Below are 26408 nucleotides of genomic sequence, written 5' to 3'. Positions count from 1 at the left end.
TGTGTCTCAGTGTACATCCAAAAGAAACATTGCTGGCAGGCAGTAGAGGAGTTTCGATTGCAGAAGATACTGTTCATACCAAGACTCTTCAGCAATATAAGGCTACCTGCCGATCATCTTCTTCATTCCACTGGTTTCCAACAGTCCCTCCAGCGCTGGTGTCGGTCTCTGATCCAGCGCAGACTGCTCGGGTCCCACGGTGTCTATCCGACGTACATGCTCCCGGCCGCCTGTCGGCGCCCCCATTCACTTTAGTTTCTCTTCTTTCCCTTCCGCTCTACTGCGCGTGCGCCTGCACACTTCCACCTTCACAGCCGTTCGTGAGCCAGGGGGTCTTCAGCCGGGAGTGAACGGCACTGGAACAGGTAAGTAATTAGGTATTATTTGCCTACTTTTTAATTTTTTTAAAAGCATGGGGCATATATTTACTGCTTGCTACCAGTAGATATATGCCAAAAAAATTTAGATTTTAATTATATTTTAACCCTTGCATTGTAGGGTTGGCCCCACTTCAACGTTAATTTTTGCACATCCTGGCGTTCTGATTGAAGGTGCGTTTAAAATGCCCAGAGTACTCCTTTAACTAAAGATTAAGGTGGGAGGCTGAAAGGGGTACCCAACGCACTTTGCAGCAATAGACCACTTCTTATAGTGGATGTTTATTCAGTCTCTCTATAGAATAGACACGTGCAATTTGTTTCATTCCGGGAAAAAATTAGTACGAATTTTCAGAAATTCGGACACATCTGAATTTCCGAATCCAAATGCATCTGAATGTGTCCAAATCCAAATTTCCGTTTCCGAATTTTGGATCCTGTCCTAATTTCGTTCAAAAACAAAACTGAATCGGACATGTGACTTTTCTGGCCAATAAGATGTGCTTTTCGGTTTAATGCATCTGAATGGGTCTGAACACGAATTTTTGTTACGGCAACATGGGAGCCATATACAGTATATACATATAATACTAAAACTGAGGCTCCCAGACCCGAATGTCATTCAGGATCCGAATTGCATTCATGAGCTCCTGAATGCCATTTGGGTCTGGGAGCCTCAGCTTTAGTAATATATATATATAAAAGAATATATATGGTTCCCAGACCCAAATGGCATTTGGGATCTGAATTTCCGATTGCGTTCAGGAGCTCCTGAATGCCATTCGGGTCTGGGAGCCTCAGCTTCAGTAAAATATGTATACAGCTCCCAGACCCGAATGGTATTGGGGAGCTCCTGAATGCAATTCGGAAATTTGGATCCCAAATACCACTCAGGCCTGGGAGCCTCAGCTTTAGTATTAACATCTGTATATGGTTTTCAGTGGTATTCGCAACTAATATTCGTAAACTCATCCAAAACTAACGAAAATTCGGATTTCGTCTGAATTCAAAACCCAAACCAAATTGAATTTCGGATCCGAATCCCGAAATAACGACATATACGAACAAAATTTTTCCGCAGCTTACATGTCTACTATAGAACACGCACAAGGAAAATAGAAAATAATCTTCCCGTCTGTATGAAGCATCATTCAATATAATGTGCATTGGTTCCTAAGTGCAGACAATCACAGCAATACATGATGGATGCTAATTGCTGGGGGGGGTCGTTGCAGTTCAGAATTAGCACTTAAGAATTATCATTCTTTATTGAATAAGGTGGACGGAGGGGTAGACTGGCCCATCGTGCTCTGAGGCCAAAACTGTTTGTTCGATGTCTTGCACAACAAGTCTTCATCCGTAATCAATAAGTACAATGGCTTTGTTCTCTCTCTTAACCTTTCAATAAACACATCCTTGGGGAACAGAAACAATGTTTGCTGTGGTTAATGGAGCAAATAAAATACATTATCAGGCACTTATGGTACATTAGTCTCCTGTGACTTATATTACTATCTTAGGGAATGAAAAAGATTGCTGCCATTGACATTATTTGTAAACTATGATAATGAGCTTGATGTCGCGGAATTACGTTCAAATTTGTGAAAGGGATTGAAAGCTTTTTGAATTTGTTTTAGAGGTAAGCGAATAATCTCACAAGTTAATGGTTTAAAAACTTGTATGTTCATGTACATGTACACAGATAGGGGGAAGCTATACTTGGTCATTAGCTATGTAGACTCTGCTTCCTGATAGGTGATGCAGCATAGTGATTTTGCTTCAAAGAAGAACACCGGGAATTTAAAAAAACGTACCCTTGCAGTGGGTGTGTTAACTGCTCATTTTGTCTAGGGGGCTCAAATAAAGCAAATAAAGCAGATTTACTCACCTTGGTCCCACGGCTGTCAGTGCTCACCTCTCTCTCGTCCACTCCAGATATGGAATGTCCCTTGGCATCCTCACGTCTAATGCAAGTCAATGGACCTGCATAAGGCCCGTTCACATGGGCTGATCAGGATCTGATTGGAATGGTACAGATATGACATCTGTGTCCGTCCTGCGATGGAGGAGAAAACTGAACGTCCCTGCATTTGTGCAGTACAGGGTAGATAGAACCATTCACCTCATTGCCAACCAATGCCGGTCTATGGGGAATCAGATGTAAACGGACATGTTTCCCTTCACACCAGATTACCCCTGATCAGGTCAGTCGAAACGGAACATTGTTCTGTTTGATTTTTCCAGATTTGGCCCGAGTCAGGGGTTACCTTACATTGAGCATCCGATTGGGTCGGCCTGAACACTGAAAACTGAGTGGTGGACACGATTGGACCGCCTATGTGAAAGGGGCCTTAGGCCCGGTTCACACCTGGGCGTTTTGTAGCGCGTTCCTACGCTCTGCAAAACGCTCAAACACCGAAATCGCATTATTTCCTATGGGTATGGTTCACACCTGGGCGTATTACAGGCCGTATGAACGCGCTACAAAACGCCCTACGCCCATAGAAGTACAGGAGCTTCTTTGGGGCGTTTTTGTCACGCATGTTCATTGGGATATAGCCAGGTAGCCCTCGGAAACGCGCGCTTGTCAAGCGTTTTTTTTACCACGAATCGAGGTAAAAATGCGCGACAAACGCGCATATTCGATACGCCTAGGTGTGAACCCAGCCTTAGATATGATGACATCAGCAGTCCTTAGACTGCTGGAGCCCAGGGGAGAAGAGGCTGCAGGGACCGTCTAGCCACCCGGAGGGCGCCAGTGAGACTAGGGATCAGGTGAGTATAATTAAACTTTTCAAGCCTGCAGTCTGATTGAGAAAAAAGTAGAGGGGACGGGTTATCCTTACTCCGTGTTTCTCCCAATGTAAGCTAGATGAAGTTAGGGAAAGTTTTTTTCTCATTCAGCTATGTGGGTTGAGCAAGAAAAATCACTCCATAGCGAGGACGGGGGAATCTCCCATGCTGGTAATTGCATTAGGACAGCCACAACTGGGTATTGAGCCGAGTGGTGCTGGTAGTGCTACCCAGGGACTGAATTTTAGCTAATTCAGCAGAAAACATCCAAAATGTTATCTTTGTATGGCCAGTTTTAGTATTCTTCTTTTAAAGACCCTCCATTTTTGTCCCTGTATTTGTGCAGTACAGAGTAGATAGAACCATTCACCTCAGTGCCAACCAAGGAGCTTACAAACTAATGATACTCCTGTAGTCAAGCCACCAAACCTATAAACACTCTGAAACTAGTTTAATCAGATGTCAGTTAAACACTATAATATTTTTGGATTCCGTAAAGAAACAAGAACACCACATACAAGCGGAGAAAATGCAAACTCTGTGCAGATCATACCCCTAGTGGGAATTGAAACAATTGCCTTAGCACAGCATAGACCATCATTCTAAAAGAAGTGACTGATATATGTATCCAGCTCACTGAATGCTAATGGATGCTTTAAGGGGATCTTTCTTAACACTCATGGAGTTTTTATGTACCTTGGAGGGAAATTGTGGCCCATAGGGCTTTGGGGGCCTTGTTATACACTGCGGTTATGTGGTCAGTGTGGAAGTGAGCCCTTACATTGGTGGCCAGTGTGGATGTGACCCCTTATATTGGTGGCCAGTGTATATATGACCCCCTACATTGGTGGTCAGTGTAACTGTAGAAGTGACCCTTTACATTGCTGGTTTGTGTGGAAGTGACCCCTTATGTTGGTGGTCAGTGTGGATGTGACCCCTTATGTTGGTGGTCAGTGTGAATGTGAACACTTACATTGGTGGTTAGTGTGGATGTGACCCCTTACGTTGGTGGTCTGTGTGGATGTGACCCCTTTCATTGATGGTCAGTGTGAATGTGACCTCTTACATTGGTGGTCAGTGTGGAAGCCACCCCTTACACTGGCAGTCAGTGTGGAAGTGACCCCTTACATTGGTGGTCAATGTGGATGTGAGCCCTTACATTGGTGGTCAATGTGAATGTGAGCCTTTACTTTGGTGCTCAGTGTGGATGTGCCCCCTTACATTGGGGGGTCAGTGTGGAAGCCACCCCTTACATTGGTGGTCAGTGTCGAAGTGTGGAGTCTGCCACAATTCTTTTCTCAAGGAACTCCTGACAACCTCTCAAGGCACTGGTGGAACTAACAGGGTCGCAGCGGCCGCATGTGTGACTGGACCCTGGTGTTCCACCACTTAGGGGGGCCCAGAAAGGCCGACTGTTGGCTTTACACTGGAAGCCCTTTCATGCGCCCCTTGCTTTTGAAGACTAGTTATAAATAGATTTGTGCGGTTGCTGTTTTTGTTTTGCTTTGCTAGGTTTGGTGTAGGGACGCACTGGGGGCTTCAGCTGACATTTGGATTCCCTGGTTCTCTGGTGCTTCCCTATGCCTTTAAGGAGGAATGGGCTACCTCCAGGCATACATGCATTCAATTTATCTATTGCTATATATGCTCCAATATGGAGGCTCTCAAAGATTAGAGTTAGGACCACACTATAGAGAGGAACCTTGACAAGTGTTACTTCCACATATTTTGCAAAAGATTTGCAACTAAAACCTCTGTTTTTAAACATATTGTTAGAGGGTGTAATTTGTTTTTCTTGCAGGCTAGCTGGTAAGTGTGCTGGGAAACCTCTGGAGGAACCCTGGTTGAGAAAGGCTGGATTAAACCAACATAAACTAAAAGTGGAAATCCCTTTAAATGCGTAAGACCCTGTACTAAGATGCGTTTGTTCGATGCAAGCAGGTTTTGAATTACCATACAAGTCCATGGGAGAAGGTCAAATGCAAGTCAGAAGGAGGTGAAACGATCTTATCAATAAATTATGAATACCTCAAAAGTAGTTTAAACTCATGTCAAACTAATACCATTGAAACAACCCCCAATGCCCGTTGACACAAACCATAAGTTACCTGATATAGATCATAAAGATCTACAGACATATATATGGTCACCTACCCATTACATGGTGACTGGCGTCCAAAATTACAAGCCTCCGTCTCTTCCAGCTCTGGGCATAGCTTCCCCTCTCCAATGGCCATATGCTTAATGGTCCTCCTTCTATTCCGCAGCCCAAGCACAGTTCCTCCCAGCTGACACGTCTTAGAACAGGAAGTCCAGTCACCCCATTCTGACACTTCGCAGTCTTTCGGCATAATACAGGATTGATAGTGTAGGGGCATATTGTCCTGGGTGCAGATGCTGTAATAACAACATAAACTTATAATTGGAATATGTACTGCCACTTATTGCAACCAGACAAACAATCCCAATGGGGATCAGAAATATAAAGAATCCCTCAGAAAAAAAAAAGTAAAATGTAATGTTATGCCAGATAATTACAAACCGTTCAGATACTGGCTGAAAGAGGAGACAATAAAGATTTAATACAAATCTGAAATTGCTTATATAATTAATCATTATTAAATTCCAAAAGATTTCAGAATCATGCCAAACCTCAGCTGGTGTATTTGCTGGGCACTAACATATAACAAATTATTTCAGAGCACTGCATTTAGAAGATTTCACAATTAGTCAAACTGAATAAATCACAAAAGGCACACTTAGAGGCAGTTCACGCAAAGCATTCTTGAAGGGTTGCCAGCCATTTACAAGTGTAAGGTCACTTTTGTTTTATGCCTTTATGTAGGAAATGGTTAGAACGTCAGGCAGGTTTTTAGTGCTGTCTCTGACCCCTATTCCCATTTTCTATTCAAGTGATCAAATAATAAGAGGCAATCTGAAATTTTTACAACTGTTGTGGAGGTGAAAAGAAAATGTCCTAATTAGTGACATCTGTCTTGACTAAGATACTTCAGAGGTTCCCTTTAACTACTTAAGTCCCTTTCACCATAAACCTCCCAAACCCTCCACTTAACTAAATAATACAAAGATAACCCCTATATGGATGTACTCCTTGGGACTGCTTGATTCCCAAGGAGTACATCCCTATGGGGGTTAGACATGTGCGATTTGTTCGTTACGAATCGAAATTCGTATGAATTTTCCTGAAATTCCAAATTTCGGAGCATCCGAAATCCGAATGGCAGTTTCCGAATTATATCCGAAATACGAAATTCTGTTAACGAATTTCGGATCCGAATTTCTTTGAAACAGGACCCCTGTAAATGAGGTTGAACAACATGACAAGATTTTTTTTTAATCTGAGATACGGATCCGCTGCTGCTGATGCATTACAATACACAGTTACACACACAGGCAGGAAATTCGAAATTCCGTTGACGTATTTTCGTTCCGTTACGAACATTCGTTATATTGAAGGTAAAAAGCAAAGTACATTTATATTGGAGTTGATGGTTCTGACTACCCTAATAGCATTAACACCCTGTACTTGTTAGTGAGAGAGCTGAAATCCATACCAGAGGTTTAATGCTGAAGAACGTTTATTAGAACACATGAATTAGGAGAGAGGGTTAAGGGCTTAGGACATACAGTATATGAGGAAAATGGATAGAACAGAACAGAACTCCAGACTCTCCAGTTACTTTAAGTATTCCACAGTGTAGGATTAATAGGAGCACACGCTGACACTGGGAATTTGAGCAACAGCTGAAGAGGGATGGGCGTGGGATCTTCCATAGGAGAAACACCATACTTGTTCCTGAGGTCCATTCCGATCCAGACACCTCCGGCAGCCATCAGCTTCCCTGGTTCGCCTCCTCAATCAGTAGCAAAGGTCTCCTCCAAACTTGAGGCCAAGCGAAAAATTCCTTGAGTATTCCCACCCCCAGCCCTAGCCCAGGGGCAGGCTGGACAGAACTCCAACCAGTACTTACACACAGCTGGAACCAGACTGAGCACATGGCAATTCCCCTGTATATATGCCCCAATTTATCCAAATCCTCAACAGACAAATGCCTTCAAGGATCCAAACCGACAAGAAATTGCCGTGACTAGTCAGTCTACACAAAACATAACACAATTCCAGGGCGGGTGGGAGGGATGTTCGCTTTTCGTTTGCCAATCTCCGACTGGATCCATATGACTCCTCCTCAAAGACCTCACTCCAAAGCCCCTCCTGGCTGACCACTTTCACCCAATCCTGTAAGTGCCACTCCCTACCTTACTTTCTACCTTTCTTTAACCCCTTCCTACCCTGGTTCCCATTCCCACCCTTGTCATGTAGGCCGATTGCTTATTCGCCTTCGTTTCTTAGCTCCAGGCCTATCAAAGGTGTCATTTCCCCTCACTTTTGGGGTATTTTTTCTCACTTTCTGTTGTGTCACTAGGATAGGAAGTTTTCTTAACCTTTCCAGCACTATCCAAAACCAGAATAAAAAGTTCTGTTGAAAGTTAAAGAACAGTCCAGTATTTTAAAAAATTGACCCTTCCAGGGGACTACCCCCACACTGCAAGGGTTAAGTGCTCGCTTTTGGTCTAGGGATGGAAAAAGAAATACCTGATCCTTGGTCCTGCAGCAGTGACTACTCACCTCTCTCCCCCTCTGCACTGGGTGAGGAGTGTCCCTTGACATATTAAGAGCTGTATGGCCACTCCAGTGTGGGTGGGGTCTGGGCGGGAGTTTGCATGGATTGCTGATCTTCCTACAAGAACTAGTGGCAATGAGAGAACAAAACACATCCAACTCACAGGGCAATCCTGTCTATAGAAGGATATGTTTAGAACAACAGTCATAGAGCAATTGTATTAACATGAGCAGTAGATGATGCTGGCACCATTGCTCACTGACTGTTGTTCTAAACATCTCCTGCCATAGATTGGATTGCTCAGGAGCTCTGACCTTTGATTCCACTAAAGACTTTGATACATTGTTTAAGCTCAGATGAAGGGGAATTTGTGGCTCACAGAATTTTGAGAGCAAGAAGTAAGTGAAATTCTTCCAAAGGGTAAAAATATTCTGGTGGCGACTAAGATGAGAATTCGAAAGAGAAATAACGTCACCAGCACTCCAAAGTATAATGTGCCAATAAATGGACTATTGCTTTATTATACTTTGGAGTGCTGGTGACGTTATTTCTCTTTCTGATTCTATCACGGTGCCATCCGTGGTCACTACAAGCACCCACCCGGCCATACGTGTCTTTTCTGTTCGGTAAGGAGTGCAGCGAGATCTCTTGATTTCTAAGATGAGAATTCCACTCACTTTGAGGAGGCTTTCTTTTACTTCCTGTTTCATCTCCAATTCAGAAAGTATAGGGAAATGTTCCCAGGAATAAACAGACAGCAAAAAAAAAAAAAAACATTTTAAAAGTTAGTTAATGAAACTAAACTCAGGAGTTAAATGTAAAAAAAATGCATTCAAATACCCTATTAACATAAATGTCTCTTATTTGTGTATCACTCGGCTGTAGATCCTCAAATCATCTCAGAATTGGTGCTGACACTGTCCTTCCTTCTGGAGGGGGGCTACTTTTGTTCCCCATGGTCCCTGTGTGTGTTGTGAAGTAGTCACCACTCCAAGCTCACACTCGTGATGGACTACAATCCCAATAAAAGTTAGTAAACCATTACAGGAGCGAGCTTGGAGTGGTAGCTACTTTACAACACACACAGGGACCATGGTGAACAAATGTAGCCACCCTCCAGAAGGAAGGACAGTGTCAGCACCAATTCAGAGATGATTTGAGGATCTACAGCCGACTGATACACAAATAAGATACATTTTTGTTAATAGTTAGGGTACTTAAATACATATGTAAGATTTAACTCCTGAGTTTAGTGTTACTTTAAGGACCTGTGACTTCTCTACAGCTTATCTGATCTTTAGAAAGTGTTAAATCCAGAAAGTCATCTAGTCACTTAGCTTTTTTACGTGGAGTTCAGAAACAATGGCCCCTTATTTCTCTCGTGATTTATACTACCACAAATAAAAATATAAAATACAATGGTGGAGAAAAAAAACAAACACCTTTTTAAACCTTTAATAAATACATTTTATAGCATTTAGAGCTTGTCTAAGAAGAAAGGAACCTCATGAAGACATGAAGGACTACATAAGCAGATGCTACCCGTAGTTATGTTCACTTTCCTTTTAAACATCCTGATCAGTTCTTCAAAACTTGTCAGATATAACAAAAGCCTCTCTCAAGATTAGCCCAAGGTCAGAACATATTTCAAAAGCACATAATGCAACAGTTATACACGCCATCTACCCTGTAGAAAGCAGGACAAGGAATGATAGACTAAGGCAATGAAGAATTGCTTTTGTTTAAAGTGATATAAAACCTTAATTTTTTTTTCTTTTCTTGATTAGGAGGCCCACACTTACAGGAATTGACTTTTATTATTCTTTAAACTTTTTTTATTGCATTAAGGTCAAAAAGACATTAAGACTTTAGTACTATTGCTTTGACATTTAGTTGAGTTCTCAAAATTTGTAAACTGCTCCAGACTTTAATAAATGACAGTTGGAAGACATCAGGGCCGTCTTTAACATAGGGCAAAGGGGACAGTTGCCCCGGGCCTAGTCATTGTTGTGGGGCCCCCTGAGCCACGGCACCATTCTGTTCACAATGCATTGCATACTGTTGCTCTGCTCCTGCCGTACGGTGCATAGCACGACTGCGTGACATCTCATGCGGGGTCACTTCTCCCTTTGATGTCTGCTCTGCATTGCATGGCAGGGACTGGGCGGGTATGGGGTGAGGTGGTGGAGGAGCATGGCGGGTAGGGACGGGGGGGCCCAAGAAGATGTTAGCCCAAGGGTCCAATCAATATTAAACACGTCCCTGGCAGACATACTGAATATTAGTCATACAAACATTATTCTTACCTTAGCAATGCATTCCTTCCGTCACTTCGTGTACACTGTACTTGGCGAGTTTGATAACCAATCTCCATATCCCATCTATCGAATCCTTCCTGTGATCGATGGCTCTCCTGTTTGAATGTACTCTTTTCACCTGAATCTGAGCCAAAATCCAACATGGTCCTTCCACTAAAACTGATTTCCTTCAGATGAGGCAACCTACACTCGCTCCATGGGCCAACCTTAAGACTGTACATATGATCTTCTTCCCCAAAAGAGCAGAAGCCATAGAATGGACAAGGCCTCCATTCTGTGAGATTTGGGCAGTCTGAGCCACCGTACAAAGATGTCGAAATGACAAAACGAGTCCTGTGCTGAAGATGTTTCCCACAGTTTTTACTGCACGTGGACCACGGTGTGAATTCCGAAACAATACAATCCTGTGGGCATGGTACCAGACACGATTGTTCATTTGCTGGTCGCGGAGTAAAGTACTCACAGATTTCCAGAGAGGTTATGGATCTATTGTTCTTGTGGACACAACTCACTTGTCTATGCTGTAGTCCGCGTTGGGCTGTGACGCATTCCGAAGTTCTTGACGTAACCCCAGTGTGGAGATAAGGTACAAGAACACACAGGTCCCATTCTGTAGTCTCCCATTCATAGAGTTCTCTGTGCCAGTTGCAGATTTTAAAGCAGTTCTGCTGGCTTGCTGGCTCCTCCTCTGGGTTGCAGTTTGAGATGTGGGTAACCCAGCTGTCCCCGTGGACACACCAAACCGACCGACTCTGTAGCCCACTTGGTCCGCATTCTCCTACGCATTGACCCCACGGACCTGCAAAATAATGGCATTTTCATGAGCTGTCAGTAACACAAAAGATAAAAGTGATAAAAAAAAGAAACTAAGAAGGAACTAAAATTAAAAAGGTGGATACATTTTAAGCAGTTATGGGCACTTCCCAAATGTAGGACCTCCTCTCTGGTATATGGATGCTTCACACTAATAGACTAAATGTTCCTGATGTCGTAATGCAGCAGTTAGAAGATTGCACTGTTGCATAAATGTTCTAACTGTAGGGCATGCATATTTATGCAGAAACCCCTGGCTCCCATGTCACCCACCACAGGGGACGTACTTATCCCGCAGCTATAGGTGTCTACAGGGGAAGTCTATACGGATATTCCGAAACGAAACGAAACAGAACAAATTTTTTGACGGCGCACAAGTCTAATAAACATAAGATCGTTTTTCAGTCTAACCATTATCAGGAAGACTGGGTGCTGATTTACTAATTCATTTGAATGAGTCTTCAGGATTCGCCTGGTCTTCAGAAGGTCTGACCAATGCAGGAAGCCTCCATTGATATGTCTGTGAAGGTTCTCATTCATCCAGGTCATGGTATATCTGTAAAAAATAAGTTGAGGCAACTGGATTTAAATACAGCAAGTCCAGTTGCCTCGACTTATTTTTTACAGATACTCCACTGATATGGTAAGTGTTTAGGTTTCCTGCTTTGAAGCAACAGGGTCCTGGGTTCAATTCCCCCAAGGATAAAATTAACAGTGTGGCATGCTTGCACATTTTTGTGTGCTTCCCCATGTTCCCTATTTTTACCCACATTTCAAAAACATGCTGGTCAATACATTTGTTCTTTGCCCCGGGATCCTGACGCTGGCATTTTTGGTGTGAGGCTCCGGGTATGGACCAATAGTGTGCATAGCATACCAGGCCAGCTTTGTATCCCCAACTACACAAAAGCAACCCCTTCAATCTTAGACCTCCACTACCTGAGCACTAAAAACTTGAACAGTACCCACAGTCAAAACTAAAAATAGATCTGTATTTAATTTCTATACGTTTTATCCCACTCCTAATAATCATATCTATCTAGAGGTTTGTGAACTTGTTGAAGATGCCAAAAGGATGTACTTCCTCAATGCACTGACACAATTTCACTCAGCTCTGTGAATATGCACCTCCTGTTGCACTCTCACAGAGCCTGCCTTCTGTACTACAGCTCAACATCTGAATAATGTAACATTATCATTGCTTACCGGAAGCAATGCATGATGGGATATGTAGTCTTGAGAAATTAAGATGGCATCACATCAAGCAGCAGGGAAAGAGATGCAAAGAACACTGGAATTCCAGGAAGTTGATGAAAGTGATGAGCAGACAGAAGGTATCAAGGGGATTTTTTCAAGTAAGCTTTGATTGCATTATATATAACAGGAGAGGATATGCTGGGACTCCTTTAAAATTCTCCATCACTAAAATCCTACTCCAAACCCTGAATACTTAAAGGAGAATTATGAGGCGAGTGATTTTCGCTCAGCCTCATAATCTGAGCCGACTCACTGTCACTCACGGCTCCCTGCAGGGATTCCCCCCTCCCCTGTGCGATCCTCCAGCACTGACTGGCGTAAAGGACGGGGGAGGGGGCGGGCACAGCTGGCTCTGCCTCTAGATAGGCAGAGCCAGCTGTCACTCATGCAGCTGGGTGGATCCAGACAGTATTGTCGGGATCCGTTCTGGCTGCAGCATCTCAGTATACCGCGAGCTGTAGCTCGCGTTATACTGAGCTTTGGGTCACGGGAGAACGCTAGTTTGTGTTCTCCTGTGACCCTTAGGAGAACTATGGGGAAAAGCCCTGACCCCATAGTTCTCGTTTAACCTTGCCAAACCTAACCATAGCATTTAACCTAAATTCTAAAGGGAGCCTAACACTAGCTTGACCCCTAAAATACGCTCAAGCCCTAAATCCTATTCTGCTTGTACCAAAAGCATGCTCAGGAAAAATCAGCTCTGGACATATTGCCCCTATCCCAACTGACCCTAATATAAATATGGGTGTCTCTATATGACCGATACATAAATGCATACACAGTTAAAGCAAGCCTAACATCATGTATTTGATCTTTACTTAAAGGAGAACTATTGGGAGAGTAAAATGTACTCTTCCCAAAAGTTTCAGCTGGCATTTCACACTGTAGCTGCCTGTCATATGCTGATTCTATAGCTTGAGACTGAGCGATCACCAACCGCTGGGCACAGCTGGCTTTGGCTCTAGTAAGGCAGAATCAGCTGTCAATTAAGCAGCAGGGCGGATCTTTTCCTGGCTGCAGTGCGGCTCTGCGCTGTCCGGATATAGCAGGCATTAGCCCGATCTATGCTGACTTTAGGTCACAGGAGGACATTAGTAAATGTCCTCCTGTGACCCAAAAAAGAACTATAGCCAAAAAAAGGTTCTCTTTTAAGTGAAAATGCATTCCTGAACTCTTCTTGAATGCTGGATGTTGATTCAATATCTCAACCACCCTCCGCCTCTACCTGAAACATGAGCCATGCAGAACTGCAGTGTAAAATATAAGGTGAACTCTTGCAAACCTATGTCCATCATTCTTCTGGGCGTAGCTGGTGTGCGGTGGATGAGAGTAACATAGCATGCAGGAGATCACACATCTTTTAAGACATATACTTAGTAATTTGAATTCACAAACATGGATAGACAGATTGATGGATGAAAATGTAAAATATCAACTTTTTTTTAAATAAATATTTGTTCAATGCTCATCTTTGGAAAAAAAAAAGTTTTTCCTTTACATACACTTTAAATATGCATTCGAAAGCATTTTGCTATATCTGTCTGATAAGCGCAAAAACAAACCTGTTGATACTGCGAGAAATCTGGTGCTGTCCTGTCTCATGTGCACTATGCGGTATTATCTCAACCAGTGTTATAAGCCCATCCCAGTGCACCTCTGTGGACTACAGAAAACCTCCTTGCTAAGTTTGAAGACGAGGAGAGGTTGAGGCGTTCTGTAGTTCTAAAACAGTTGCTGTCCAAGGGTGACAACGCTGTTTCTCCATAGATAGAGTATGATGAGTGACGGTTGTCACTCTAAGACAGGAATTGTTTTATTTGCAGGATCACCAAATTGAAAACTATTGCAGCCACCACATCTAGGGACCAGTAAGCTGCAATCTATTATATTTTGGGTTTTGGGCTTAGATAATATGTTTTTTTTTTTAATGAATAGAAAGCTGGATTAAATTGTGGGTTTAAGAATCAAATTCTGGTAGAACCACACACCCTGTTTTTACATTAGCCAGCCTCATAAAAATGAAATATAATTTTCCAATTGTCTTCATAACAGTTATGAACGATTGTCTCAGGGAAAACAACTCGGCAAAGTAAAAAATCTTCGATTGTCTAAGCGCACCAATATTAATAGTGAGCGCTCCTCCATTGTTGTGTGCCATTTGTTTGTTTTTTATCTCTGGCTTGTGCTATTCAGATGATATTCCATATTGCTATATTCCAGCAGGCATCAAGGTCACCATCAGTCAAAAGAAAGAAAAAGAGATTCTCATTTAATAAAAAAAATCATGAAAATGTTACATGAAGCAATAATTCAGCGAGACTATTTGCGGCGACCTAAACCTCAGCACTGCGAACGCATACGAAGCGCTTTTATAGATACCGTTATTATGGAGATTGCATCAAAGTAGACGATGAGTTGTCAAGAAATAATACATTTGAGGTGATCAACATTACAGTTCTTATCCTGAACTGTGTCATAGTTTAAAGGTTTCTTTCTTCAGTGGATGCTGTAATGACAACGGCCTTGCTTTGGTCGTCTTTTGGGGTACACGGGCTGTACCCCAAAAGGGGGTACATATGGGGGTCTGTTGTACAAGTTGTTTGTAGCCACACGGCAAGCAGGTTTGAAAAAGGTCACAACCAACTTTATTACCAAACTAAGTTTATTACCAAATAAATCACACTTGTTTATTTCCATCACACTCTTTATATATAATCTTCCTCTCTCTCTCTCTCCACACTTTATAACTAAAGGTTATAAAAAAAATGTTTTGGCTTCAGCTCTGCTTTAAGTCTGCACAGCTGTACTCCTGTTAACAGAAGGTGAGTATACCCCCGGCAAGAACCATTATTTCCAGCTGCTGCCCAATAATCGCATTTTGTTTTTGTTTTATTTCAGAAAAATTTAAAACATTCTTCAAACATTTCTCCTCCCCGAACTTTTTTTTCCTATTAAAACCTAATAAGACCATCTGCTCTTGGCTGTTAAAGAAAAACACCCATCTGTTTAAAAGCAATGTTTTGTTAACACCGAGTTCTACCCGTAAAATAGAGTTACCGAAAAATACTGCCGGTGCCCGGAGGACACGACACCGGACTGCTGACTACAGCACAGAGAAGAGACTCTGATGACCAAGGACTAGAGGGGCTTCCTGCGGGCGCAGGGACATACGTAACATCAACGGGAAAATAAACATTAATGTTACCTTCCCACTTTTGCACTTATTGACGAGATATAGCAATTGTTTACACCTCTACTGCCCCCTGAAGCCATATCAACTACTTGGTGCATCTCTAATATGGAGAAACATGTGACTCACTCCCCTTCCTTCCATGATCCTTTTGTGATCCTTCCATGACCCAGAAGAGGGAACTTAGTCTTATGTATAATCCAAGCCGACCAACCTCCATCTATGCATGGTCTTTTACTTGGCTCTAGCCAATGAATGGAGCATTGGAAAAGCAAATAGTGGTAAAGAGTGAGCAGCGGTTGCCGGGCCCATAAAATTAACCTGTTACTTTTCAACAACCATTTATCTTGTGACTGGTATTTTCAATTTAACTCCCTGGCTGCAATTCAATAAAGAATTTGTGGAGTTATGGACGCATTCGAAATTCACCTAATTCATGAAAACATTGCAACAGATACATTCATATTTTCGACACGTCACGACAGGTTCAGGTAATTCTTATGTATGCTACTTTTAAAATGTGTTGCTCCACTTGCAACAAATTCAAAACATTCTGAGATAAGGAAATGGGAGGTAATTAAGACCAACTATATGTTGGCATTGAGACAGGCCGGAGTTCTCAGAGTGGAGCTTTTAGTAGGAAAGAACAGGGAACATAAGCCCAGTGGTGTCCCGATGCTGAGTGACACCCGGAGCGGTTAGCGGGTGTTACCCCACCGGGATGTCACTGCGCATGCGGGTGATGTCACCACGCGTGTGAGCGATGACATCATCACGCACGAGCGGCAATCTTCTGATACCTGAGAGAAGAGGAGGGGACAGTCACCCAGCGGGATATCCCCCCCCACACATACACACTTTGTCACTGGTTGCTAAGATGCTGTCAACTGAACAAAGTCTTTGGTTGCTAGGATGCTGTTGGCTGAACAATGTCTTTGGTTGCTAGGATGCATTCGGCTCTACAGACCATAATAACTAATGATGCTGTTTGACCGGGCGCTGAACACGCACTGAGGGTGGTGTGTCTGGTATGAACACACTGCCCTCAATGCTACATCCTTACATTGCCTCCTTTTATAGAACTTTATGTACATGTTACGGATGGGTATATGAATATGTCGCACAGAACACCATTTTGGCCACGCATGTGTGTGACATGTCTGTGACAATCTTTATGCGTTCCACAGACTGCATTCAGGTCAGTGACATGTGATATCTGTTTGATTGTTTTGGGTTGCTTAAATTTGCAAGTTACCTATTTCTTTAAAGCTGCACCCCAAGATTGGCAGATATTGTCCTCATACAAGAGTCATGTATATTCCTTCTTAAATCTTGGTGAGCTTTGTGTATTTCTTCCAGATCCTTGTAGTAATCCAGTGTGAAAGTTGGAGCTTCCTGTAACAAAGACTGGTCACTGCTGCTCTCTTTCCTTGGTCTTGTCTCTGCCCCCTCCTATAGTTTTCTGCCTGCTGGGCCCCTCCCGCCGCTCTAGTCTATGCACAGGCTATGTACAGCACAGTAATGGTGCCACCACTGCTTTCACAAGGGTTTGCAAAGGCATTTGGTGCACATAGAGTGGATTTATATCCTTTGTGGCTATTAAAGAAAATATGCAAATGAAAGTTTGTGTGCCTGGAGTTCAGCTTTAAAAAATGTGCATATATTTTACGGAAATATAGCGAAAACGGTATTCTGTCAGGTCTGCTTGTTCATCTGCTGCGCTGTGCTACAGCCTGGGAGAGCCTCTCTGGCAGTTGCACACTGAACAGATGGGAAGCAAAAGAGCTAATGACAGCGGTCAGGAAAAAAAATCAACACAAGCCACAGTGACACCGGCATTGAAGCACCAAATTCCGAGATGCATGGAATTTTTAAGGTTTCGGGTGGAATGATCCGTTAAGGGCATGCAGCTGTAAAGCCTATTTGTAGGTTCTTGAGATTAAACTTAACATTGGGCAAGGCAGAAGGTTGCCATTTGCCCGGTATTGTATAGATTTAATGCCGGGGTAGGTAAATACTTACCTCTTACTGTTGTATACACCACCAAACTCCACTCACTTAAAGGAAAATTTGCAACTAAAGCCCAACATTTTTTGGGTGAGCGATAATTAATTTCCAAAATGGTCAGGTTTTTCTTGCTGCCTGTGTTCCCATTAGGCAGATTCACTCCCTCTATTTGTCCTTGTGACCGTTATCAGTGAGAGAAAATCACACATGGTCACCACAACAGAAATAGGTGGGAAATCTTTCAGTGGTTTTGGTGAGCCTGATGACCACCAGGGATTTCTTTTATTTTGGATAGATTTCGTTTCACTTCCTGTTGTGGCGAACACACAGGAAGTGAAGGAAAATATCCCCAATGGAACACATAGCAAAAAAGCTAACCCTTCCTTACTCTATCCAAAACTAAATCAAAAAAAGTTTTGGCTTCAGCTCTGCTTTAAGTCTGCTGAGACAACTGGAAGTGTTTATCTCCTTTCTATCAGTCTGGAGGGATTGTATCTTCAGACACAACACCCATACAGTATAAGAGGATTTCTAATTACACAGGTGCTGCCACTTTCTGGGCTGTTTAGAGCCTCCAACAGGGGCTAGGATTCACAATTCCATCATCCTCACATCAGGTATCACATTAACTGGAAAGACGCCAGTTTAGTAGAACAGCAAATTTTCCTGCCAGCGGGCCTTCCAGCTTCACCGACTGGGACACATTCGTTAATAGTTGATGTTCAGAGATCTAACCAGCTCCGCTCCAATGCACGTCACACATGCATCAATTTTGCATTGATTTTTTTTTCAGATGCGCTTTGATTTTCAATCATATTCAGTATGAAAGCGTTTTATTTTCTGATAGCAACACCCAGGTGTCTGCTGCATTGTTCAACTCCAACCAAATTACGACACTGAAATGTCCATTTTCATTGGCATATTTTTTTTAGCATACTCCAAAAAGTTTGAATTCAAGGTTCTTTTATGCCGCAACCACATCCAGACACACGAAAAAGATTTCACCCTGTCTGATCGTTTTCTTTCATCAGGTGAAGGTGGCAAAAAATACACAAGGAATTGTTGTTGTTTGGGTTGGTGTTTCTCAACCTTTTTTCAGTCACAACACCCTTTGAAAATATGCAAACTCTCAAGGTACTCCTGTGTTTACATCAGAGCCCCTCCATCACATCAGGAGTCTCCCATTCACATCATGAGTCTCCCCTTCACATCAGAGGCCCCCTTCATATGAGAGTCCCCTCTTTACATCAGGAGTCCCCCCATCACATTAGAGCCCCCCTTCACATTAGAGACCCCCTTTACAACAGAGCCCCCCTTTACATCAGAGTCCCCCTTTGCATCAGGTGTCGCCCCTTCACATTAGAGCCCCCCTTCACATCAGAGCCCCACTTCACATCAGAGTTCCTCTTTTACATCATGAGTCTCCCCTTCACAGCCCCCCTTCACATCAGAGTCCCCTCTTTACATCAGGAGTCTCCCCTCCACATCAGAAACCCCTCTTTGCATCAGAGTCTCCCCTTCATATCAGAGCCTCCCTTCATATTATAGTTCCCCCTTTACACCAGGAGTCTCACCTCCACATCAGAGCCTCCCTCATATCATAGTTCCCCCTTTACACCAGGAGTCTCACCTCCACATCAGGAGCCCCTCTTTACACCAGAGCCGCCCTTCACATCAGAGTGCTCCCTTTACATCAAAATCCCCCCCCCCCTTCAGATCAGAGCCCCCTCCTCACATCAGAGTCCCCCTTTTACATCAGAGTCCCTTCCTTCAAATCAGGAATCTCCCAATCACATCATAGTCAACCCTTTTAGATCAGAGTCCATCTCTTCACATCAGTGTGCCCCTTCACATCACATCCGACCGTGTCCATACAGTTTTTTCCTCTATTGCAAACTGCAATAACCGGGTGTAAAAGGGCGTCCTTCCGTTTATACACGGCTGTCCGTAGACTTATATTAGACATCCACTCTGGTCTGCTGATTGAACAACTGACAGGCAGACCCGATCGGACATGGGAAAGGGGCCTAAAACAGACACTTAGCTTGCACAAGGATTTTTACTCTAGGCTAGCACAAGCACAAGAAAATACTCTGGGTATTTCTTTCTGGGTACTTCTGGGTATGAAGTAGGCTGTGGCTCTCCATGTGACAGCAATGGGCCAATCACCAGTGCTTTTACTGGGGAGAATTCGTACCCCTTTGTAAGCTATGACTTCAAGGACCCATGTCTTATACACGATGGTTCCTTCTGCTCCCTCCAAAGGAAGGAATGGTGAGTATATTTTGCTGAGTAGAGGGATTTAAAATGTATGTTTCTTGGTCCTGCGTAGGAAAATCACATCTTCACTTAAGGTGTAAATTTGGAGTCTGTGCTGCAATATTTAGCAGACGCAAACGATAAAGATTATTTCACCTCAACAACAAGAAACATTACGGCCTTCCAAGCAAGCTTTGATAAATTATACCAAATAAAGCGGCTTCGATAATGGGGGTCAGGGAGCCTTTAAAATCCACTCGGAGAACAACTTGAGCTAAAGCAGAGATTGTGTTTATGCCAGTTACTCGAGTGATGATCTTTAAAAAGTGTAACATATTGAATATGCAATCACACGAGGCGGGCAGAGACAAGACAACGAGTATTGTAGCATGAAATGTGTTTACCATTGAAAGTGGTAAAATCGATGCTTTTAGCATTAGATCATAGCCAATTGTGAGCCTCAACTTTCTTCCCTCTTTAATGAAACCACAATTGATTTTTCTTTTCATCCCTCGGAATCAAGGCCTCAGAGCAATTTCTTTTTTGTCGAAGGTTCTCACATTTAATTTGGATGGATGCTGAGGGGAGAGCACTTCTAAATCAGCCCAAGAGAGCACTTTGACTGGATGAAGTGCAGAGACTGCTCTATATATAAATATGAGGTATCTAGTGTTTACATAGACAGGCGGGACAGGAGGCCTAATCGCTCTACACATGCAAGCTGAACGACTGCTATGGGATCCTGCGATACAAGGGCCACCAAAACTTGACTCCTGTGATGCATAGGCAGATTGAATCACTTTTCAAATGTAGGCCCTTGCCCTTGAGGCCCTTGAAGAAAACTACATAGAAGCTGACTGTTTAGGTTAAACAAGGGCAAGGCAACAGCTTTCTTGGAATTAACAAGATAATGCAAATGTATAAAACAATATCCATTGCAATTTATAACTTTTTTGTACCAATCACAGCTAAACTGTGAGCCACCAGGTAGCATAAATAGCCAAAGTGTCTGTTTTAACCACCAGCCCCAGACAGGTATTCAACTAACCAAGACTCACAGGGGGCATAAAACATGGAGCATTCCAAAGTAATACAGCTGTGGAAGCTATAAAGAACAAAAAAGGAAGGGTGAATAGGTAGATTTAAAATGGCTGATCCATCTTTCAAGGTCAGTAGTCCCAACCCGAACCAAACTGAATTTCGGATCCGAATCCTGAAATAACGAAATATCCGAACTGAACTGAATTTTTCCACAGTTTACGTGCTGCACCTTTACTCTGGAATGTTCGTCTGAGCTCTGTCAGATAAAATAGTGGGCCAATGACAATGGATTACTAGACTGGATCCACTTCCTTGAGATAGTGTGCAGTTGAAGGATTGAAGTGTGTGAACAGCCAATTTGTGCATAAGGGTCTACAGAAAACACTTCAGAATGAAGCCGGAAAGATACAAAGGAGCATCACAACCGAAAATAAGAGTCCATGATGTATGGTTATTCCATTGAAGACGTTTAATAAAAAACAATACATTCTGGGGGTTCAATAATGCCCCCTTCACCAGTGATAAAACTAATACAAATAAAACATATGTACAGTATGTGAGTCAACATGTGGGTGGAATTGTGAGTGAAACAAATGTAAAATATTATATAATTACAAGCAATGCGGAAGCAGGTAATGAATATCCCCACGTGTTCTGTTTGTAAAGTCTTTTTATGCATAAGCTATACCTCATGAAACCAAGGCTGTATTGACAGTATGGCATTTTTCTGACTCGACAAGATTTACAAGCAGTGTCAACTCACCAAGACTCAGAGTAGAATCCAATGGGTTTTATTTGAGGCTTGCATGTAGAAATTATATTTTTTTGCCATCTGTGTCCAACTGGGGAGATTTTCTGTCCCGTAAACATGGTAGTAGGTCAGAAGGAGACTCTCAAAAGTAAGAAGAACAAGTATCCCCAGTGGTAGATTTTTCTAATGTTCTACCTGTTCTGGTGACAACTCAATATGTTGGATTCTACTCCACTTTCAGCTATGCTGGCAAGAAAGAGGTTGAATTTCCCTAAACGGGGCACATACGGCAATATAATCCTGACGGAGATTGTAGCCCTTTACCTATTTTTCAACAACAACAAAAGTGTGGGCTTTAAATATAATTTAATAAAAATGAAAAAGGGCACAGGGCACTGACCCCATAGGCAGTCAAAAGTCAACTTCCATGGTTCTGCCTAAAATCTGCCTGGCTGATTGACTGCATAGAACTCTTTGAATCATTTGCTTGCTCTTTCGGATATGTATGGCCTTGCACATTGTTGCACTGTCTGTGCTAGAAATCTCTGGTACACATAGCTAATATGATATACTACTATGTTAGTGTCCTATTAAAATGTTAATTCATTGTGACAGGTGTACTTTGCCGGTACAAAGCTGTTATGGTTTACCAGTCCCTAGAGCTTAACAGTTTAAAAGAAGGTGATTACATTGTGAATATATTCATTTTGCTTTTTCTGTTCCGCTCAGAAAGGTTGCTGCATAGTAACTCCCAGCAGAGCTTGCACACGTCTGTGAAAAGCCAAAAAAAAAAAACCCCTGAAGAATATTGCTTGGAAGCTGGAAATCACCCCACATGAAATGATTCTCCAAAAATGTTCCGCCTTTCCTTTGGGTTTATACATTATGTAGGAAAAAAACCATTATAGTTCAAGATATCTTCTAAAGCGAAGGCCTGAACAGCATTAAATTACTTTTTGTGTCTGTTATGTGATGGGTGCCTGATACAGAAATGACAGAATCATTGAGCTCGAAGGAAAAAAAGTTGCAAAAGTTGCAAAGGAAATTAGGTAAAAAATGTTTCTGGGTTGAATTGGTTGGGCTGATTGGATGGATGGGTGATGGGCAATGGTAACACTGGAATATAATGTCTGGGAGGCATTTAAAGGGGGTGTTTCACCATGTCAGTCTGGGCTTACAGTACAATGCTATAGAATGATAGTGGAGCTGACATTATTAAGTACCGTATTTGCCGGCGTATAAGGTGACTGGGTGTATAAGACGACCCCCTAATTTTCCACTTAAAACATAGGTTTTGGGCTATACTCGTCATATAAGACTACCCCACTTCCGAGGCAACACCATTTAAAAACATCATGGATGGATGTGCGGTAATACTGTATGTACGGTAGCTTCAGCTACATACAGTATACCGCGCTGAGCCAAGCATGGCGAGCGATGTATTGTATTAATGAATACAAAGCCTGCTTGGATTGGCAGAGGTTGTGTACATCGATCGCTGTGATTGGCTCAGCTACTGTATGTAGCCGAAGCTACCGTACATACAGTATTACCGCACATCCAGCGGGCTGAGAGATTAGGGATGTTCGTTTTGGGCCAGCTTGGCCTAAACGAACTAAAGGTATACATTGTATACCCCGCGTATAAGACGACCCCCGATTTTCGGGGGATGTTTTTAAGTATAAAAAGTAGTCTTATACGCCAGCAAATACAGTAAATGCAGCTTTCTGCAGTACTGAAGACCACCCAGGATAAAGAAGAGCTCTAGGCAAAACGTTTCTTAACCCTTGCACTGGGGCTACCCTTGCACTGCAAGGGTTAAGTGCAGGGGTAGGTTAAGGTATGAATAAACAGAATTTAAAAAAAACAGTGTGTGGGAAGGGGGGAATTTTTTTTAAGCTGAAGATCTGTTTTAAACTGAAATGTTATATATATATATAGTTGTGGGTGATCTTTGTGCTTTGTGGATCCCTCTGTCTAACTGAACTCTCAGACAGAGCAGATTTCCCCCCTAAGGGATAAGTCACTCCTCTGACTCAATCATGTATGGATACAAGACTACATAATATTCATATCCAACATTCCATATTTAGCGGACTTAAAAAAACTACTTTTTTTTTTAGCTTTGACTATAATACATGAATCAGAAACCCTCTTTTGTGCATCCTTACAAAATGTGTTTTATTTTCTTACTAATATTTCAAAGCCTCTGACTAGAGCTCATCTATTATTCCTCTGTGCAATGGGAACTCCCTTATTGGCTGTAATTTAACTTTCAAATGTAAATGAACATAGCTTAGCTTAGTGTAGATCTGTAATAATAATAATATACCGTTTTTGTTATTAAGAGCGGCATTCAGGTATGGTAAAGTGTCAAGTAAACAATACACAATACAAGTATATATATATATTTATACTTTTTTCTGTTGAGATGTTTGCATTGTTTTTCATAGTAATGTCCATACAGTTTTAATCTTTAATCTAAAACCTGAAGCCTAACTTGGACTGCTTAGTGTGTTAAAGCAGTAAAGCAATGCCAGGGACAGACATACTACCTGTAGCATCCCCTCCCACTGTCCCTTACCCTTTTACTCATATTCATTCCTCCCTCTTTTCTCCTCAAATGTCCCTTTTTTGACCAACATACCTGTAGAAATATATACTATTTTACTACAGCTTCATACGTAGTTCAGTACAAGTTTGTAATTCTGCTTCAGCAATCTTCTAAAATTAATATTTACCTTTAAATTGCAAAAGTTTAAAGTGACCTGGTTTTCCGTTTCAAAAGATGCAGTTTAGGAAAAGGAATTGCGACACAAGTTTAATTTGGTAACGCGGTGTGGTCACATGACAATGGGAAGAGATTTGGAGGTACTATGCTGTCAGTCTGTTTTTACAGGCAGAGGGAAAGGTGCTGATTTCACTGGATGGTTCCACCTCCAGCACAAACTCCAACCCTTAGTGGCACCAGAAGAAGGCCAGTTTATTGCAGTGACCACCACTACATCCCATACGGATTGTTATCAAGATCGAGACTGAGATTTACCACCTCCACCATGACAAATGCCGGCTGCAGAGCAATTATGTAACAGGTAAGGTACAAAGATTGCAGATAAGGATTGCTACAGAGGAACAAAAAAACTTGCCCTGACTTTTACATGTAATTGGGAGCGGACATGTGATTTCATGTGATCGGGAGTAGAGAAGTGGAGTGTCAGTTAAGAAAATATTTTTGCACTAAAAGGTGTCCTTCTTTCTTTTGTGAGGTACTGTATTCTGTAATACGTCTTTGCCAAAAGGGCAAGGGACCGTTCCGATTGGTCCATGGGATATTCACAAGGGGCAAAGCGGTCAGAATAGGCAAAGGAAAGAAGTTTCCTCCGCTACTGCTCATATGAGCTTATCAAAAGGGTGACCAGAACCAAAGAGGCTGATCAGCTGTGGCATGGAATATAGAATGTGCAATCAGCATTTTTTCCTCTACGGATGCCCAAATTGGCAAAATAAAAGATTTGATCTAAACATTCTGTAATGTGACGAATGTGTATTAATGCATGCATTTTATGCTGTGGCATACTTTATGTACATAAAATTATTTGCATTAAAAAAAATGAAAAATGTAAAAAATATCATGGAGCCCCTGTAATTGGAAAGCAAAAGGCCAGCTGTCTTTCTCAAGAGCATCATATTTACTTCCAAATAAAATCAAACACACCGCAGAGCAATTAAATTGTCCGATTGATCAAGAAGGTTTCTCATCTCTTCTCTGATCAATACTCGGAAAGTGAATTCAGTTTCCCAGAGAACAGGAATCATTTTCCAATAATGAGAAAGATATTGGCTATGTGTTAATGATTCCAGGACTTCATTATCAGGACAGTCTGCGTACAGAGGTTTCTCTCAAACTCTCTGAGGACTGAGCCGGGAGTCTAACAGACCCAGGCAAGATGGAGTCTATTTATATCGGCCTGGATTCAATATGGTAAGAATCCATTAGGGATCATTAATGGTTCATTAAGTTGTATTCATTAGATTGGACATTAACTTGTGATTACCATACTGAATGGAAAGGTCTGGAAGCTTGTAAATACAGATACATGAATCTTAGAGAATTGCAGATTGCATACTGCTGAAAGAATTAGCTGAAGGCAAGAGGAAGAAAATGCGAGAAGAAGTGGAATTTAACATGGCAGGGCTGTGAGGATGAAATATAATGAAATTAAAGAACACCAGGCCCATCTAAAAATAGATATTAGCTCATTTACATATTTATTAAAGCCATCAAATAGTTTTTTTTTAGATTAGCTAAAATAATTACTTGAAATCGGTTTTGCTACACAAGCTGAAAGTTGAAATTAACCATAAAGAGTATGTCGATAGGATGGGGAAATATTAGAACCCCTGTCTGGTATTAATTGCTATCTGGGGGTCCATTAGAGAGATTTCCCCTCACTTTTTACTCCGCTGACAAAGGTTTTGCCAGACAGGAAGTGAGAGAAAATCTGCAACAGGAACACAGACAGAAATAAAAATCACCTTACATACAGGCTTTAGACTTAAATCCTCCACAGTTTGTCCCCTCTTGACTGATAGACTTGAATCCCTATTTTTGAGATTGGTGGAATGGCACCTACATAATCTAGATTGGTCTTCTATGGGGCAGGACAACCTAATCCTCAATGAAAGGAAAGCATTGCTGAAATTATTGTGAAGGTAAAGGCAGAGGCGAATGCTATTGTCATCAAAATGAGTGACAAGGGGATAATGTAGTCCAGCAAAATGAGAAGCAACATGTTGAGGAAGTCACACCACAATGGGGATGTGAGACATTATGAATATGTAAGGGTTAAAACGTTCCCAGCTTTGGTGGGTCAATTGAATAAAGAAATTGGAATGGGGTTATTTGTAATGAATTCTTAATGCGAAGGACTTAAGATTTCTGAAGATGAAAAATAACAA

At 42.1% G+C, this 26408-nt stretch overlaps 1 protein-coding gene across 1 annotated transcript in view; it reads right to left on the bottom strand.

Moving 5' to 3' along the window:
* Window positions 1-26408, bottom strand: part of THSD7B (thrombospondin type 1 domain containing 7B) — a 294353-nt gene that overhangs the window by 232701 nt on the left and 35244 nt on the right. The window contains exons 3-4 of the mRNA XM_018568480.1: window positions 10120-10930; window positions 5325-5567 (exon numbers count right to left, since the gene is read on the bottom strand). Coding sequence (XP_018423982.1) covers window positions 5325-5567; window positions 10120-10930 — 1054 coding nt within the window. The remainder of the gene's footprint in view (window positions 1-5324; window positions 5568-10119; window positions 10931-26408) is intronic.

Source organism: Nanorana parkeri, unplaced genomic scaffold (assembly GCF_000935625.1).
Source record: "Nanorana parkeri isolate BGI_ZX_2015 unplaced genomic scaffold, ASM93562v1 scaffold1194, whole genome shotgun sequence".
NCBI classification, from domain to species: domain Eukaryota; kingdom Metazoa; phylum Chordata; class Amphibia; order Anura; family Dicroglossidae; genus Nanorana; species Nanorana parkeri.
The sequence above is the reverse complement of the archived record's forward strand: the minus strand, read 5'-3'. Positions and strand labels throughout refer to the sequence as shown.